The sequence below is a fragment of the Mustela nigripes genome, chromosome 4, assembly GCF_022355385.1.
Source record: "Mustela nigripes isolate SB6536 chromosome 4, MUSNIG.SB6536, whole genome shotgun sequence".
Lineage (NCBI taxonomy): Eukaryota > Metazoa > Chordata > Mammalia > Carnivora > Mustelidae > Mustela > Mustela nigripes.
The window spans coordinates 29,529,771-29,546,976 of NC_081560.1; the positions used below are offsets into that span (position 1 = coordinate 29,529,771).

Genomic DNA, 17,206 nt, shown 5'->3' on the forward strand with positions numbered 1-17,206 from the left:
ATGTCATCTGTGAAACGGAAATAATACACTTCTTTAGTGAGTTGATTGTGAAAATATAAATGACATATATAAGGCACCTGGGATATACTAGAAAATCTAGAGAGTGTTGTTGTTTTTGCTATTAGCACTATCAAAAATTATAATTACTATTACTATTATACATAACTACTTACAAGCTAGCCTTGTAAATATGCAGATGATAGACTGGTGTGATTTGTATCTTCAAGCAGGGTAGTTCCCTGCCTTAAAATATCAACCCTACCAAATGTCATTGCATCAACTCAGCTTTATTTTGGAAAACAATTTCTACTCAATAAATACTTTTTGAATAATTGAGTGGATAAATAAATCTATTCAAACACAATTACCAGTGGTGGGGGTGAAGGAGATATGTCACAGTTCTATATTCACCCACAGGTCAGTGTTTAGTTAAGATGTGATCAAAGATGGCTAGAAATGGGTAAATGATGCACTCTTTTCAAGAGTGGGGCCAGGTAGTGAAAGCGGGAATACTTATGGGGGGAAGAGCCTAGAAGAAGGACAGTGTCCCTAAATGCTCAGGGGAATGTTGTCAAATGCATATTGTATATATTTCATGCTTTCACTTGAGCTTGAAGTTGAAAATGGGACGAAACACCAAAAAATATGGTCTAAAAAACATTTTGCAATATTTCTTTTTTTAAAAAAGATTTTATTTATTTATTTGACAGAGAGATTAGGAGTAGGCAGAGAGAGAGAGGAGGAAGCAGGCTCCCTGCTGAGCAAAGAGCCCGACGCGGGGCTCGATCCCAGGACCCTGAGATCATGACCTGAGCTGTAGGCAGAGGATTTAACCCACTGAGCCACCCAGGCACCCCTGTAATATTTCTTATTATTTGGTCTGACTGATATTTTTACTGAACGGACTATTTGCTTGAATGAATAAGCTGGCTATCGTTTCATAAATATGATATTTGTCAAATCACCAATTCCAGATACACCTGAATTCTCTTAACTAAACTCTTTTATCGAATATTTATTCCGTTTCTTTGCTTTTTTAATTTCTGGGAAGGAAAATAGGAAATATTCCTTGATAACTTAGTTCCATACGCATTGTTCTTTCATGGTAACTCTGGTCAGTTTACTGATCACAGACTATTTGCTGCACATAACACATTAGGTTATTACATTTGGTTTTATTAATTTCTCTAGTAGTTATGGTATATAAATAACATGGTTTTTTAAGTACCTTATTCAATATTTTAAAAATCTTATTTATTTATTTTTGTATTCTGGATTTATTTATGCAAAAGGTTTTCTGAATTATTCTAAGGTTTTTTTTTTTTTTTTTTTTTTTTTTTTTTTTTTTTTTGCGGTTGACAAAGTTTTAATGCGGTTTTTTTGGCTTTCATTTTTTTTTTTAATTTTTTTTTTTTTTTTTCTATTTTTTTCAAATAAAAACTTTTTTTTTTTTTTTTTTTTTTTTTTTACATTGAGGAAATGAATTCTTTTATCAGAGAAGAGGTTTCTAGAATGGAGATAGATGGGTCTTGGCAAACCAAGATTTTTGTAGGATTTTTGTTATTTTAAACAATGTACACATGTGCCCGGGAGAAAGAGTGTCATGTGTGGGCAGAGCCACAGCTGTGTGCATGAAAGTCTCTGGTGGAGGGGTCAACTGTGGCTAAAATTTCTCCATTTCTGCTTGCCAGAGGTGTTCCCTACATGAGACTCCAACTGCTCATGGGTGCCTTTTGCTAACCTCTGTTTTTTGAGTTATCAGTTCCATATATTCATATTAACTGGACTGTTCTATGCTCTATGATAATCAGTTAAATGTTGGACACCTTTCCAAACATGGGGGATTCTGAGAAGCAAGAACGGACAAGGCTGAACATGTGATTCTTTGCACATGGACGAGGATCTGCAGTGATGGACATGAACATGTTCTCTCACAACACGCTCAGTGATGCTAAGAGTTACTTTATGAGATTTTACACTCTACTAAAAGTCTAACATTGTTCAAAAAGCATACTTCAAATCCTGTTCTGGAATTATGTACAAAGCCCATTATGAACTGCACCCAAATCTCTCATAATATTTTATAGTTACACTACATTACCAGGATTTTGCATCCACAGTCATGGTTAGGGATAGTTTTTGGGAAAAAAAGAAAAAAACTATCCATAAAGGACAATGATACAGTATTCATGAAGAATACTGGAAATCTAGTACCACTATGCTGAGGAAACCATAAAAGAGATTCCCGAAATTATTTCTAGGCAGCTAAGGCCCTGACTCTAAAGGTGACTATTTTGACAAAAATCAGGGAAGGGAAGGGTTATAACATGTACTTAGTTCTTCTGAGAACAGTCTCCCTGGGTGGTTAAGTGTGTGAATCTGGGAGCCTGGTGGGCTTGGACTGAGTGATGGCTCATAATTTACTGGGTCTTTGCCCTCAGAATTTCTCAACTTCTGGATACCTTAGGATCTTCATCTAAAAAATGGGGAAAATAATGACAACTCACTCTTAGACTCATGAAAACAATATGAATTATTTTTTAAAAACATCTGGCACACAGTAACCTAGCAATAAATGTTAGATATTGCTAGTATTATGATATGCTTACATAGATTTACATATCTTTGTGTATGTTCTTCATCTTTCTGTGAGGTAGGTATGTTTTCCCCCTTTCACAGTTGAGTACGCATCCTGCTTACTTGTAGAGGGATGAGTAGCTGGCATGAAGTTCAGAGAAACTGTAAACTGCTGGGCCAGGAATAAAACTCAGCTACTAATGATCAGATTTCTCCTACTTCCTGGGTCAACTATTTAAAATATCTGAGACATATCTTAGTTCCTCTTAATAGTCCTGGTCTACTGGAACCAGCTTGACCCCTGGTGGATAGAGACTAAATGAATCAGATCTAGAAATCTGATTCTGATAAAATTTGCCAAGACTCTTATCTTTGATTTTGCTACTATCATTAGTGCTGTTTACTACCTAATTCTTCCTCTCTGCTTCTGATTGCATAATAGGATTCTATTTCCCTGCCCACTTTGAAGCTACACATGGCCACGTGACTTACTTTGGCTCATGCAGTAGGAATGGAAGTGAGCTGGCCCACTTCCAGGAGGAGGTTTTAGGAGTATTGTGATTCATCATGCCCCGTTACCCCTGCTTGAATGATTGCAGAAGTACCTTGGCAAGATGGGAGTTTCTATCGCTGGACCAGTAATGGACCTGCAGCATGACTGAGAAATAGTCCTTGTTGTTTTAGGTCACTGAGATAGTAAGGTGTTTTTTTTTTGGGGGGGGGGGGGTTTTTTTTTTTTTTTTTTAAACTGTGAAATAGCCTAGCTTGTGCTGACTGATGCAGCTATCATCAGAATCTAGAACACTGAATAGCCAGTTAGGGATTTTAAAGCTCACTGTAAAAAGTGGGAGATGCTAAATTATGGCTGCCTAGGGCTGAATACACACCTTCTGTGCTCTCCGTTTGTCTGCTCGTTGATTTTGGTGGTAGATCCGACTGAAGTTAGAGACGATCACTGGAACAGGTAGAGCAATGACCAAGACCCCACTCAGCGAACAGATGGAACCAAAAATCTTCCCTGCTATGGTTTTTGGTACCATGTCACCATACCTGGGTTAGAGAAAACAAAAACAAAAAACATATGGTTTTTAGTCACAGAAAGCTATTTCTGCCTGCTACAAATAGCTTTTTACCTTAAATTATTTTTTTTTGGACCAATCTATTTCTACTTCAGGATGACTATATACATGAGTTAAGGCTTTAATACAACAGAAATTATGAATATTTGAATGTAAAAAAATTATCTTTCAATCTTGGAGGAATTGATTCTAACATTTAGATATCATTTTGATTGGAAAATATTTTAAGCCAGATGGTGTAATGATAGCTCTTCAACGTGTCCTTTATATAATATGGCAAATTTCTTTATATTTATTTATGGTCAGTAATTCCATGCTGAATTTTATAATCTAGATAACCCACTTTTCCACTTAATTTTTCCAGCGTTAGATTGGTTACAAAATTTAAGTAGATAAAGTGGTATAGCACATTCCTTTGGTCAGATATAATCACTTAAAAAACAAGCTTTCCAGGGTCTTATTAACTTTCACTTGTTAAATTCAATGGCCATTTCTCCATGATGATCTTATTCATTCTCTCGGTTGTATTTAATTAGTTTTCTCTCTCCTTGGAACACTCTCTGTTCTGTTCCAGTATTGGAAAATTCCCTTTGTGGTCCTCCTACCTCATGGCTGCTTCTCCATCTTTTTTTCTGGCTTTTGTCTCCCTTATCTGATTTCTAAATCATGCAGTAACTTAGGTCTCAGACTCTTACTGTCTCCATATAAACCCCTTCCTATGTGATTTCATCCAATCCCATAGCTGGCAGTTACCTATATGCTGCTGGTATCCTACTTTATATTGACATCCCTGACTCCTATTCTGAAAATCAGACTCATATCTTCAATGGTCTGGTCTGCTTTTTCCTATCCCTGGATTTTTTAAGAACCTATTAAGAGCCAATTAAGACAAATGAGCCAAAAAAAAAAAAAAAGAACTCTTATTTCTGCCACCCTCAAATCTGTTCCTCCCACAGTCTATCGCCTCCGATTACATGGAACTGCAAACCGTCCAGTTGCTCACACCAAAACTGAAAGAGTCGCCCCAATCTTCACTCCCCGCATCTCATTTCCAAGCTAGTCTTGTTATCACTGACCCAGCTGAATTAGATCCCATTCAGGTCTCTTTCCTTAACCTCCATTTTATCACAACAATCCAAGTTATCTCTGTCCTTTGCCAGGGCCATGGGTAGATATAGCTTCTTACCTGAACTCTGTCTTCCATATTTATCACTTTACAATTCATGCCAACATAGCAGCCAGACTTATGGTTGTAGAATGGAGAACGGACTGTTGCTACTTTGCTTGAACCTTCTAATAGACTTGGAACTAAAATACATCCAAACTCCTCATGTTCATCTCTGAGGACCCATACTGTTGAATAACTGCCTATATTTCCAACCAAGTCCACTAGCCACCTGGCTTTCTGTCCACATGCGCGGACCCCAGATCATCATTATTCAGGTTGAGACTTACATGTGTCTGTTCCATAAGTTATTTTCTGGCTATCTTATCCAGATAGGGGTCTGGCTATCTTATCCAGACAGGGGTCTAATTCTCTCCTCTTGTCATTCTCAATAACATTTCCCCATTGACTACCCTTCACAGTACTGTTAACACAGGATATTTTATAATTTATGAACGTATTTATTTTTTGATTACCCACCCACCCTGCTGACATTAGAATATAACATCAGCAAAGCAGGATCTGCTCTACTGAGTGTCTCACCAAAACAAAGCAGGGTTTTAGTAAATATTAGTTGAAGAATCCATTTTTCCCTACCTTACTGATATAAGGATTTATCCCTAGGGAAAGGGAAAGAAGATCTTTTGATCATAAGACTAGAAATTACCCAGCTCTGCCTATAGATTCCCAACTAGTCCATGTTCACTTTGAGGCTCTGGGGAGCTCAGCACTTTGAGAAGAGCTTGGGTATTGGAATCCAGACCCAAGGAGGTTTAGAAGGACTTGGGATTGCATTTTATTCCAAAGGGTAGCCTAGGAAATGATCACTCTAATTAACATCGTTTTGTGGGAAAACATTTGTGTGTCAATATGGAAAGGAAAGTTGCAGAGGGACTGGCCCAGGGAAAGCTGGTGAGAGTGACAGCAGGCTCTACCGACTAGAACATTTGGTGACCCCAGTCCAGGCTGTGGTCCTTGTTTTGAAGGCTCAGTTACTCTCTCTTGTCAGTGTTTGCGGGTGATCAGCAGTTGAGCTAATTCCCTGTAACTAAAATTCCCACAAGGTTTTGGCCTCAGAATGACAATATTAATTTATAGTACAACAAACAAACACAAAAAATAAAAAGAAAGAATGAACAAGCCCAGGAATTGGAATGTTGTGTCCATATGAAACAGGATCTCTTTCTTTTTATTTTTTTAGGTTTTATTTGTTTATTTGAAAGAGCACATGAGAGAGCACGTGAGCAGAGGGAGGGGCAGAGGGAGAAGCAGACAATGGGGACTCAATCCCAGGAATCGGGAATCACGACCCAAGCCCAGGACTCGGAGATTACGACTGGAGCTGAAGGCAGCCCACTTAACCAACTGAGTCGCTCAGGTGCCCCAACAGGGTCTCTTTCTGTAGTCCATCAGGGAAGGTAAATCATAATCTGAGGTTTATGTTAGTAAGGAAACAATCACACATAAAGGAATTCATAAGGTGAGCAAAAAAGTCTTGAGGACTTTCTTACTATAGGGACCTATCAATGGAATTGGAAGATCAACTTTTTATACAATGCTGTGTGCGTGTGAACCAACTTCTGTTTGCCACAGTTCACATTAAGTGCCCAGTCATAGTTTATTGACTTCTTTTTTTTTTCTCTGTGCACTGATTATACAGTAGGTCCTGGAAAAGTCTAACACACACACACACATACACACACACAATCTGTTTTTCAAAAAAGGGATTTGATTTTAAGGTCTACCAATCAGGATCTAGAAAGTGTTTCTCAAAAGAAAAATAAATAAAACTCAACTATATTTGTTGTGGGCAGAATAGATAAGCATTGAGTCCATGCAATTCAAATAAACTTTGTAGGATATAAATACATTAAATACAATAAATAAGATAGAGAAATGAATCCAAAGTAAAGTTTGTCCTGTGTCTCTCCAAGAGATTTTTTTAAAATTAGTATTTATTAGCTACTTTTTGTATTCTAGGCTCAACTGTATCATAGAGTAGGCAAGGCTAGCACTCTTGTAATTACTGGAGAAAATTAATGGCTAGACTGTGTTGAATGGACCCAAAGTTCAGTAAGACTTTAGGAAGACAGAGGCTGGTAAGTTCGGGGGTAGGGGGTGGTGTGCAGGGATGGAAGACAGTCATACATCCAGAAAGTCCTCACCGAAAAGAAGAAGGGAAAAAATAAACTCTTGAGGAATTCCGTCAAAGCGATGCGAAGCCAATTGATAAAGCAGGATTTCTTGGGAAAGCAATTTTTGACAAGGTGCCCAGGATTCAACTAGAGAAATAATCACTGCAAATCCTTTTCTGAATGTAAACAGAGATTATAATATAAATAAATAAAGCAGAAAGTGAACTTGTTACTCAGAGGGGGGAAAATGGGTACAGTGCGATTTCTTGTTCATTTTGTAACAAAGGGGTAGAACGGAAGGCTCTGAGCCAGCTGGCGGAAAGGCAGGAAATTCACAGTCTGGAAGAACCCATGACGGAAGAGAGGTAACAGGGGTGCTTCAAGGTCATGCAGCTATGCTAATCTGCGTCAAAGCAGCATTTATTCTTTACCTCCACCATATTTGCTTGACAATCCAAATTTCCTTCACAATCAGGAAAGCAGGGTGAGTGCGTGAGGGGACCGGCCACGCCTGCGGTGATCACGGGATCATGGCACGAAGTGAGGGCTAACACGGTGCTCATCGGTGGGACCTTCTCCTCCCATCGTCCTACTCCTGGGTAGAAGGACTGATCTTTCTGGTGATACGGAAAATGAGGATGGGCCCCGGGGCCCCGCTGTTGTGCGGCTGGGGCAGAGGGTGATGTGCGGAGGGCACAGGGATCGGGGCAGGCACGGGGGTGGGGGGGGTGCTGCGGTGCGGCTGCCCCTAAGGGCTCCGTGGGACTCCGTCAGGTGGATCCCCTAGGAGCACCTGCTGCTTCCTTCCACACTCCCCTCCGTGCTGTATCTGCTGCTCTTCCTGCTCTTCTTCCTGTACCCCCTCCTTTCCCGGATCGGACTGCTGTTGCCCTTGGCGATATGAAGCCTGTATCACTAGTTCGACTCTGTCGGAGAATCACGCCACATACCCAGTGTGGTTCGTGTCTGTTCTAACCGTGGTCCATTTTGTCTCTCTTCTCACTTAGAAATCACCTTGAGAATGGAAACAGGTAATTTTTATTTGCAAACGTATAGTTGGGCCCAGAATCTACTGGGGATAGGGAATAGCTTTCTGGCAAAATCAGCTGCTTTCCTTTGTTTAACAAAGGCTCTTTTAACTAGTATTCAGATTCCTACTAAGAAGCAGAATAGCATGATACACCTCAGGAATCATATCTCAAACTCGATAGAGGAAAGGCTTAGAATAGAAAGCTTCATAATGAGAGGTGACAGTCAGCTCGGCTAAATGATTGTGTAGTTTAAGTATTGCCTACAAAACTGCCATGTTTTAATGGTGATTTCTATCCAAGGTGTCTTGTTTACTGGTTGGCATTTTATTCTTTTCATTCCATATGAAAACATGCCTCATTTTTCCTGAGCCCCTATCTTTAAATTAATGCTAAGCCCAGTGATATTATATATTCTAGTCTTTCTTTTTTCTTCAGAATTTTATCTTATGTCCCCAGTCTTCAAACATCCATTACCCAAGAAGACTGACACCGAAACATTATGTAGACGTGGTTTTGTTTTTCACAGAGACTTTTTTTTTTCTGTTTTTAAAGAAAATTTGTTGAAAGATTTTATGGGGCCTCTAAGGTCTCCTAAGATAAATACTGAATTCCTAAAAGAGAGAAGAAAACAGGAGGAGGGATGGCATAGTATATAAGAATCACTCTCCAAAATTCTACATACTAGAAATAAGCAGACTTGGACTTTAATGCAAGGACGTTTCCCTCTCCTTTTACTTTGCTCCGCTTCTCACTTTTCTCACTTTCCTCCTCTGCTCACCACGTACAGCCAGTCCAGTTTCTTTCTGCTTTTTGTTTTTACTCTGGACATCTGCCAAACCTTATGTTTATTGCCTCTTTCCCTCCTCAGACCAGTGAAAAAGGTACAACATGGAGGTATCTCTCACATAAAAAGTACTAATTCTAAATTTGCACATACTTCCCAAAATGCTTAATTAAAATGGTGGGTTTTTTTCTGCAAGTTAAAGACCCTAGTGAACAGAAGGCCAATTCCCCAGAAGAAATTCCATTACTGGTTCTTGAAGATTTTGATTTTGGATGTCAACCAAAAGGTTTTGCAAAGTACTTAAACTATGGCATGCACTCAATGACAGAAGAGTGGCTAAATCTGGTTAATTCAGACAAACAAGTAGAATGCGTATATTTTCCTTCTGTCTGTCCATTCGTCCATCCATCCATCCATCTTCCCATTTTATCAAGTAATATGAAAAAGGTTGAGAAAATGTCTGCAAGTTTAAAAGATAATACATTGTAAACCAAATTTTATTAATATCTACTCAATTTTTCCAGAAATCATATGTCTAAAGTACAGTGTCTTTAGATCTCTAATGGAGAAATATTTCCTGGAATTTTCTTACGCAGTGCTCAAACACAATACTGTTAGCTTCCTCGTCCTATTCTTATAGTTTCTATTTTTTTTCTTCTCTTTTTATTTGAAGAGCATAAATGTAGGCTCATTTTATAAAGGAGAGATCTTATATAAGCAAAGCTCCTCAGTTAAGGAATGCCTTTTCATCTGTGAAACTATTTCCCATGGATACTAAGAAAGAAAACAAAAGCCATGGATTTTATCAACACTCACAAGGGTAGAAAAGATCTTCATATAACAGGAAGGAAATGTTGATTTAAATAGAAACCTCAATGCTTACTGGAACTCAATCTCTTGCTCTCCCTTTCTCTTGTTCACAATGAAAACGTCTTGAATTGCTCGGTGGAAGAAATCGAGCGAATGGATCGTGTGCACCTGCACAGAACTCCAGGAGCATCCTGTATATTGTCTAGGGCAGGTGCTGGCTCTATAAAGCTACCACATTAGGGAAAAACAAAAACGAAAGCAAAACCCCACAACATCATATGGAATATGAATTTGTATTTGGAAATGGAAGTGTTTGATAAAACAGGTCACTGGCTACGATATGTCTGAATGCGTCTCCCCCAAATTCATACCTTGAAATCCTAATGCTTCATAGGATGGTATGAGGAGGTGGAGGCTGTGGGAGGCGGTTAGGTCGTGAGAGCAAAACCCTCACAAATGGGATCGGGGCTCTTCTAAAAGGAGACCCTACAGAGTGCCTTAGCCCCTTCCACCACATGAGTTCATAGCAAGAAGGGCAGTCTATGAACTGGGAAACGAAACTTCGCGGAACCTGTTGGTGACATGATACCTTGAACTTCTCAGCCTCTGAAACTGTGAGAAATAACAGTTTGTTTTTTATAAACTACCAAGTCTGTGGTATTTTGTTATAGAAGACTGAATGGACTAAGACAGTATCCTTAAAAAAGTTAAATGAAAGTGATATGTATAATAACAACCTGGTGAAATCTATCAATTGAGTGTGTGTGTGTGTGTATATTTTAATTACTGATTTTGTGCTTCAATTTTCTCCTGGTATAATACTGGTTATAATACAATAACCACTGGTCAGAGAGGTTTGTGGAATCATTTCTTCTGATCTGAAAGCTCCATCACTTCTCAACTAATAATTCTACTCCTTATGGTCTCAGTAGCTATTTATTCATGGATTTTCTGCTATCAGTTCAGCATTCTAGAAGGATCATAGTTTGATAGCTAATTTTTATAGTAGCTGCAATGTTTACAGAAAGCAACTAACTGTTGTTTTTAAGTGTTGCTATATAACACCTGGTATGCAACTTGTTTGCCAGAGGGACCCTAGTATTACTTCAACAAGAGGAAGATTCCTCTTTGACATTTTAAAATCAATGTTTGCTTAAAAAGCTGCTTTGATTTTATCTCCACCTCTCTTGCTTGTAGGCTCAATCCTACAATATTCTAGCTGCGTTGAAAGCTTGAGAATTTTTTTGGATTATCTCACATGTATAGTTATTTGAAGTAGTCTGTGTTCGCTTCTGTTTCTTTAAGTCTCAGCCAAATTTCTAGCTACTATTCTTTTAAAAGTGTATGTTTTCTTTTTCCTTTTCCTACTGTCTCAACATTAATAATTTCAGCACCTACTAAAAGAAAGGGGCAGCTAGAGGATGTCCCGCCTTAATTAGAGGACCTTAACCTGGAATCGATGAATTCTTAGGGAATTCATGGATAAAATTCAAGTGGGTCAGAGAACTCCATGATAGTGTGCCTTCATGGGCATTTTCCTAAAAGTTTTCAGAGCTTTTATTAAATTATCAAAATTTTCTGGCTCAATAAATGTTAAACACTTTGGTTTGAATACGTAAGGGCATGTCAATCAATGTCATATATTGTTGATATAAATGCTTGAGCACATGTTGCCCAAAGGAAATGCTGTAAAGGTATCACCATTATTTTACAACTGCAGAAATGCCAAATACCCACTAGGGGGCATAAAAACCTAAATGAAAGTTTGGAAACCAACCAGGATCTTTTTTGGTTTTCGTAAGCTGAGAGAAAAGTATTTCCAGTAAGTCGCCTGTACCAATTCCTTATCTTTGCCTACACACATCCAATATTTAGGATATATTTTGGGCATCGTATTTCTCTGGAAATAGTTAAACAGGACAAAACCTCACCAATTTCATAGATTATCTATTTTCAGGGTGTTGCCAAAAAAGATGCAAAATAATTCTGATAGCATTTTCTATTTCTTTCAGCAAGATAGGTATGTTTCTGTAATGCGAGATATCACTAAAGCATAATTTTAAACAAGAAGCCCTTTAACCAAGACCCTTAGTGTGAAAGTTAGGGAAAATGAAAGGACTGGGTTTGCATATAGAGAAGAGGAAAATTGAGGAATGGCCAAAATGCTTTTAGCACGTCTACTCACATGCTCTAACCTCTCAATGTTGCATTTCAGTCGGGCTTACTAACCGTGTGCCTCTAGCTTGTGTCTTTTTCTAAAACAAATTCGTTCCTGACTCCTGTTTTTTTTTTTTTTTTTTCCTCTTGTTTTTTTGCCTATTATACGATCAAATGAGGCTTTAAGGGTTATAAATGCAGCATACGATTATGACCTCACATCCTAATGAAGTGCTTTTTACCTAAATGAATATCATCAATAGAAGTCTTTATGGTCGCCTTTAAAGAGTGTTTTCTTATTTTCAAAGTATGCTAATCAGAGCCTACATTTGTAATATTTACTTTATTCATTTTTAACAAGGTTATAAAAACACGCGTACAATTGGTTCGGTGGGGCACAACCTTCTAAACACACCAGGAGCTGACTTTCCCAGCTGTGGGACCTCCGGAACTGCTTTCTCCTGCTTCGGGTTTTTAGTCTTGGTTGCCTGGAGCTCTCCTTTCACCCTCACATTGTTTAGAGTCGGATCATGTCATTCTCTCGCATAAAAGCCTTCCTTGTTGCTTTATCACCTGCAGGAAAAAGCTCCAGCTCCTTGAGAGGACAGTCACGGCTCTTCAGGGCCTGGCGGTCCCATCCTCCTCGGCTCACCCACACAGACCCGGTGCTCCATTTGGGAACAAATTCCTTCCAATTACTGGCATGTATTCTGTCTTTCCACGCCTTTGTGTATATTGTTCTTTCTAGAACATCCCCCTTTGCATAAATCCTTCCGGGGATCTCCTTCCTAATTGACATTGATAAAGCTCAAGGATCAGTTCTTAGTTGAAGAACTTTTTCCCTGCTTTATCTCTGTCCAATCAGAGTGATGTTTTCCCTCCCCACCGCCTCCAAGGCTGCTTGCAACTAACGAAGTACAATTAGTTCTTTAAAGGTCTGTTTTCTCTCTATAGTAGGAGGTCCAGGAGGTCAAGGATCAGGTCGTCATTATAAGCCCAAGTCTAGCACAGACCTTGCCCAGAGCTGAGCAAACACTTGAAAGCCAATAAATGTTTACTGCTTAAATAAATTCTCCAGGGAGAGGTCTGAGGGTAACCAATAAATACGGGAGGGACTGAGGGAGATACACATCCTCTGCTCTTTCTCATCTCCCATATTTCCTTTCTTTCTCCAAGCCTGGCACCATCTCCTTCCCTCAATATGTCTAAATTCCTCTTTGGATACTTAGATGATATGCCCAGAATAACCTAGCTCCACACTGTCAATTAATCTCACTTTTTATACCCAGAGAAATCATTTTTAACCTACATGATTTTTAAATGAACAGAGAAGCCGAGAGAACTGACAATTTTCCAATTCCTACTTGTTTTCCATTATCACATGCTTAACCAACGTGTACCCTGCTAGAATTTCAAAATACAAATCCTCCCAGATTTGACAGATTTTGCAATCCTCAAATGCCCAGCAACGTGAATGAATAGGACTTCGGGTTCTCTGAATCTTACATATGATGCTGGGAAATAAACCGGGCCTTTCCCTATCTCTCTAATCTTCTCGAAGATGCTGCTATTCTTAGATAGGGAGCACCAACAATTCTCTGAAAATTCCATTGTTTGGGATCCATTTTTCTTAACTTGGTCCTTTCCGGTTATGCCCTGGGAGTATATTGGAGGAGGTCTGCCTGTCTTTCCTCCGACGAACACTAATCCATCAAGCGTATCAGGGTCCCTGTGAATGGCTGGTCATTTTGGCTTTGGGCGGATGGCACCAGCTTCCAAAGGATGCCTGTCTTGGTTCGGCATCCCAGGGGGTTCATCTCCAATGCTATCAGAGCGGCTCTCACGCTGGGGGCTTTCTTCAGTTACCTGCGGCTGTCAGCTTCCTCTTTTCCTGTCCTTTGAAGGGTAGCTCTTGGAGGAAGAAGCTCCCTGCCCAGCCGCTGCCTGCGGGCGCTCACCCAAGGAGCCAAATCCCAGCGCCATTTCACCAGCTCTGTTCCTAAGTTTGTTTTCTTATAACCAGCCACCTATCTCACTTGCTGATACCATCGAAATTATTCACGGCCTACAATCCATTCAAAGACTCCTAAGTGCCTTTGCCATGGGGAGAAGTCCCCAGAGTCATGTCTGCCGCGCTAGGCCGAGGGAAGCAATCAGTTAGGCTGCATCAAAGCATGAAGTGGAGATGTTTATCCTGAAAGTTTTCATTTCTTTCCACTTGAGTTTACACAGTCTCAAACCTATTAGCCATTATAGGCCTCATGACACCTTTAAGATGTCTTTAAGTATTTACCTATTTTATTTTGGACTGTACTTTTTAAATTACTTATAGATTATCTAGTAATGACCTAACACATCTCTTACTTCTAATTCTGCCTAGGAAGACCTGATAATGTTGCCACCCGTTGTCTATTTGAGCTTTATGGAAAAGATTGCACAGAATTCTCACTGTACTGGAGGTAAGACTTCACCCTCTATTAGGCCAGGGAATTAGGCTCTGTTTTAACGGTAGCAGTGTCTGACTGAGACCCCAATGCAGGCTGTGTCCCTTCTGTAGATCTGGGAGCTGGGAAGTCCAAGGTCTAGGCACTACAGAGCTAGCGTCTGATGAGAACCCACTTCCTAGTTCATAGTGGGCCGTCTTTTCGCTGTGTTCTCACATGGTGACAGGGAGAAGGGAGCTCCCTGGGTATTAAGCCCACTCATGAGGCCTCCACTTCATGACCTGGTCACCCCCAAAGGCCCCATCTCCTAATACCACCATACTGAGTGTTAGGATTTAACATATGAATTGGGGGGACGCAGATATTCAGTCAATAGCACGATCTAATGGCAGTCCCATGACTGGCCTGGTGCCCCTCACTCAACTGACCACCTTGGGCAGAACTTAGGCTCCTGTTGTCTTGTGGTGGAGTTGAAGGTCCGGTCTGTAGCTCACCAAAAAGGCAGTTTCTCATGAGTCATACAGCCAGGTGGTAGACCTGCCTTGTTCCTTCTTCATGTATGCATGGCTCTGCCTAGTCACTGACTAGGGACTTCTTTCCTGCTAAAAATTCCAGAATTCTTTAGGCATAAATAATTTAATATGATTATGCTTCGGGTAAGGAGTCACAGCTGTTTAAATAGAAAAGGAAAGCAGTGCAGAGGAGCTGTGATTTAACCTCCCAAAGACAGTCAGGTATTTCTACTCAAATTCGAGTCTTCAATTTAACCCAGAAAGTTTCTATATCCTTAAACAAACTTTGTTTTTGATGAGGATCCAATGGCCTGTATTTACATTAGAGATGCTTTTGGAGAACAGTTCTATTCCATTCAACGTGAGTGAAAGTTACTTCCTGAAGTTCTATGAAGATATTACATGGAATTTTATGTTTAGATTCTTTTGCCTCTTCTTAGGCAATTAGAGCATTGATTTGCCATTCTTTCTATTAACTATTAACTAGTTAACTATTAACTAAATTAGGGTATATCCCAAATAAGCATAAATGAAGAGGGTCTTAAGTAAATTCATAACTCTACCTCTATAATTCTAACTGGTCAGATTCCTATACGAAAATGCTCCTGTGGTTTCATTCTGACTGTATCTAGTTAAAAAATAGTAATAATAATATGAAATAAATAAAAATGAAACAAAAATATACCCAATTAAACATAAATGAACTAAAAAGAACCTTCTATAAAGAAGTTATTTGCAGGGGGCACCTGGGTGGCTCAGTCATTGGGTATCTTCCTTGAGCTTGGGTCATGATCCTGGGGTCCTGGGATCGAACCCCGTGTTGGCCTCCCTCCTTGGCAGGAATCCTGCTTCTTCCTCTCCCACTCCCCCTGCTTGTGTTCCCTCTCTTGCTGTGTCTCTCTCTGTCAAATAAACTTTAAAAATCTAGAAAAAATAAAGTTATTTTCAGGGTGCCTGCCTGGCATGCAACTCTTGATCTTGGGGTTGTTAAGTTTGAGCCCCACGTTGGGTGTGAGATTACTTAAAAATAAAATCTTAAAAGAATTATTTTCCTGATGTTTCATTTTAAGGAAAAAGAGGAAACAACATAGGTGAAAATAAGTTGAAATTAGAAATTAAATTAAAAAATTTCCAGAATATGGCCTACATCCCAAGCACATAAAATGCATAATTTCTTACATCTCTTTGTATGTTCCTATCTACACTTACTTCTTCTGGAAATGAGATTAGATTACAGGCACAATGCCTTACTTTTAAGGTAATTAAGGTAATAGTATTGCCTGTATTCCGAGTCCAAACAGGAAAACAGAAACCATTCTAATTATTTCCAGCAGCACGGACTTCATGAAGAGAAAGAAGGGGCCGGGTGTGGCACTGCAGTCCCCGAGAGGGGCCAGCCCATCCTGGGGCTAGGGCTGAGGCAGGAGATGGCAGCCCAAGCTACAACCGTCCTGAGGCTGGAGAGGCAGAGGACGATACAGCTTTCTGAGCCCAAAGGCAGAGTCCCTCCCTCGTGGTGGCTGGATCTTTACAAGGCCTGTAGGGAAGGACCTAGAGCCACTGACGAGGGTCATCTGCTGTCTTAGGGGATGCAAAGAAGGACAAATACTCTGGGGTCTTCCCACCAACCATACCCTCCCATCTCCTGCCAAGGCTCCCTTTGTCCAAACTGGGAGAAAAATCAGATGACAGGCCAGCCTGGGAAATGCAGCCCACTGGAGGCTGGAGACTAGTAAAAGGCATAACCAAACTGGGGACCAGGGCTGCCCCCCCCCCCCCCGCAAACCTGGGCTCTGCCTACCTCACCAGAGCTCCCCGCTAAGGTCATTCTGGTCTAAGATGTTATGACCCAAATGCAGAGCTGTTATTTCGTGGACAGACTCCAGCCCTTCCCCTAAAAGCAGAAAATTACATTTGGTCCGAATGAGAATCCCGGTAGTGAGACTGAGGGGACCTCGCTGGGTTGGGTAGGGGCTCTGGGTGTCACGGCATCCTGTATTTTGAAACAGCGCATGCCTAGGAACCTGTGCAGGACTGGGGGATGGCTGGATCTTGTAGAGCAGGCTCTAGGCTTTTCAGTTTCTGTCAAAGAGGTGCATTTCAATCCTTTGTACATTTAAAATGAGCTAAACAACCGAAGTATCTGTTTTGACAGAGTGAGGAGAAAAATGCAAATGTGAAGCTACATTATAAAGATGTCCCATTAGATTTGATGATTGTAAAATGTTCTACTTGTATGAAATGGGCACAGTGTATAATAAAAGCTGGTCCCTGGGGCTTCTGAGCCTCATGGTGACTAAGTGCTGGCAAGAGGCTCTTAATTAGAATAAATCATTTCGGAGTTGTATCCTTCAACAGATCATTGAGAATACCATTAGTAATAAATTAAAGCATATTTTAAGGGCAGGTGAATATATGTAAAACGAAGCTGCCTTTTTAAATGAACGCAGCTCCACAATTAGTCCCGTTGCCCATGACCCTCTCGTTGCAGGGGCTTTTCTTTTTTGTTGTT

At 40.1% G+C, this 17,206-nt stretch overlaps 1 protein-coding gene across 1 annotated transcript in view; it reads right to left on the minus strand.

Moving 5' to 3' along the window:
• Nucleotides 1–17,206, minus strand: part of KCND2 (potassium voltage-gated channel subfamily D member 2) — a 487,249-nt gene that overhangs the window by 14,633 nt on the left and 455,410 nt on the right. Inside the window, exon 2 of the mRNA XM_059396517.1 lies at nt 3,465–3,627. Coding sequence (XP_059252500.1) covers nt 3,465–3,627 — 163 coding nt within the window. The remainder of the gene's footprint in view (nt 1–3,464; nt 3,628–17,206) is intronic.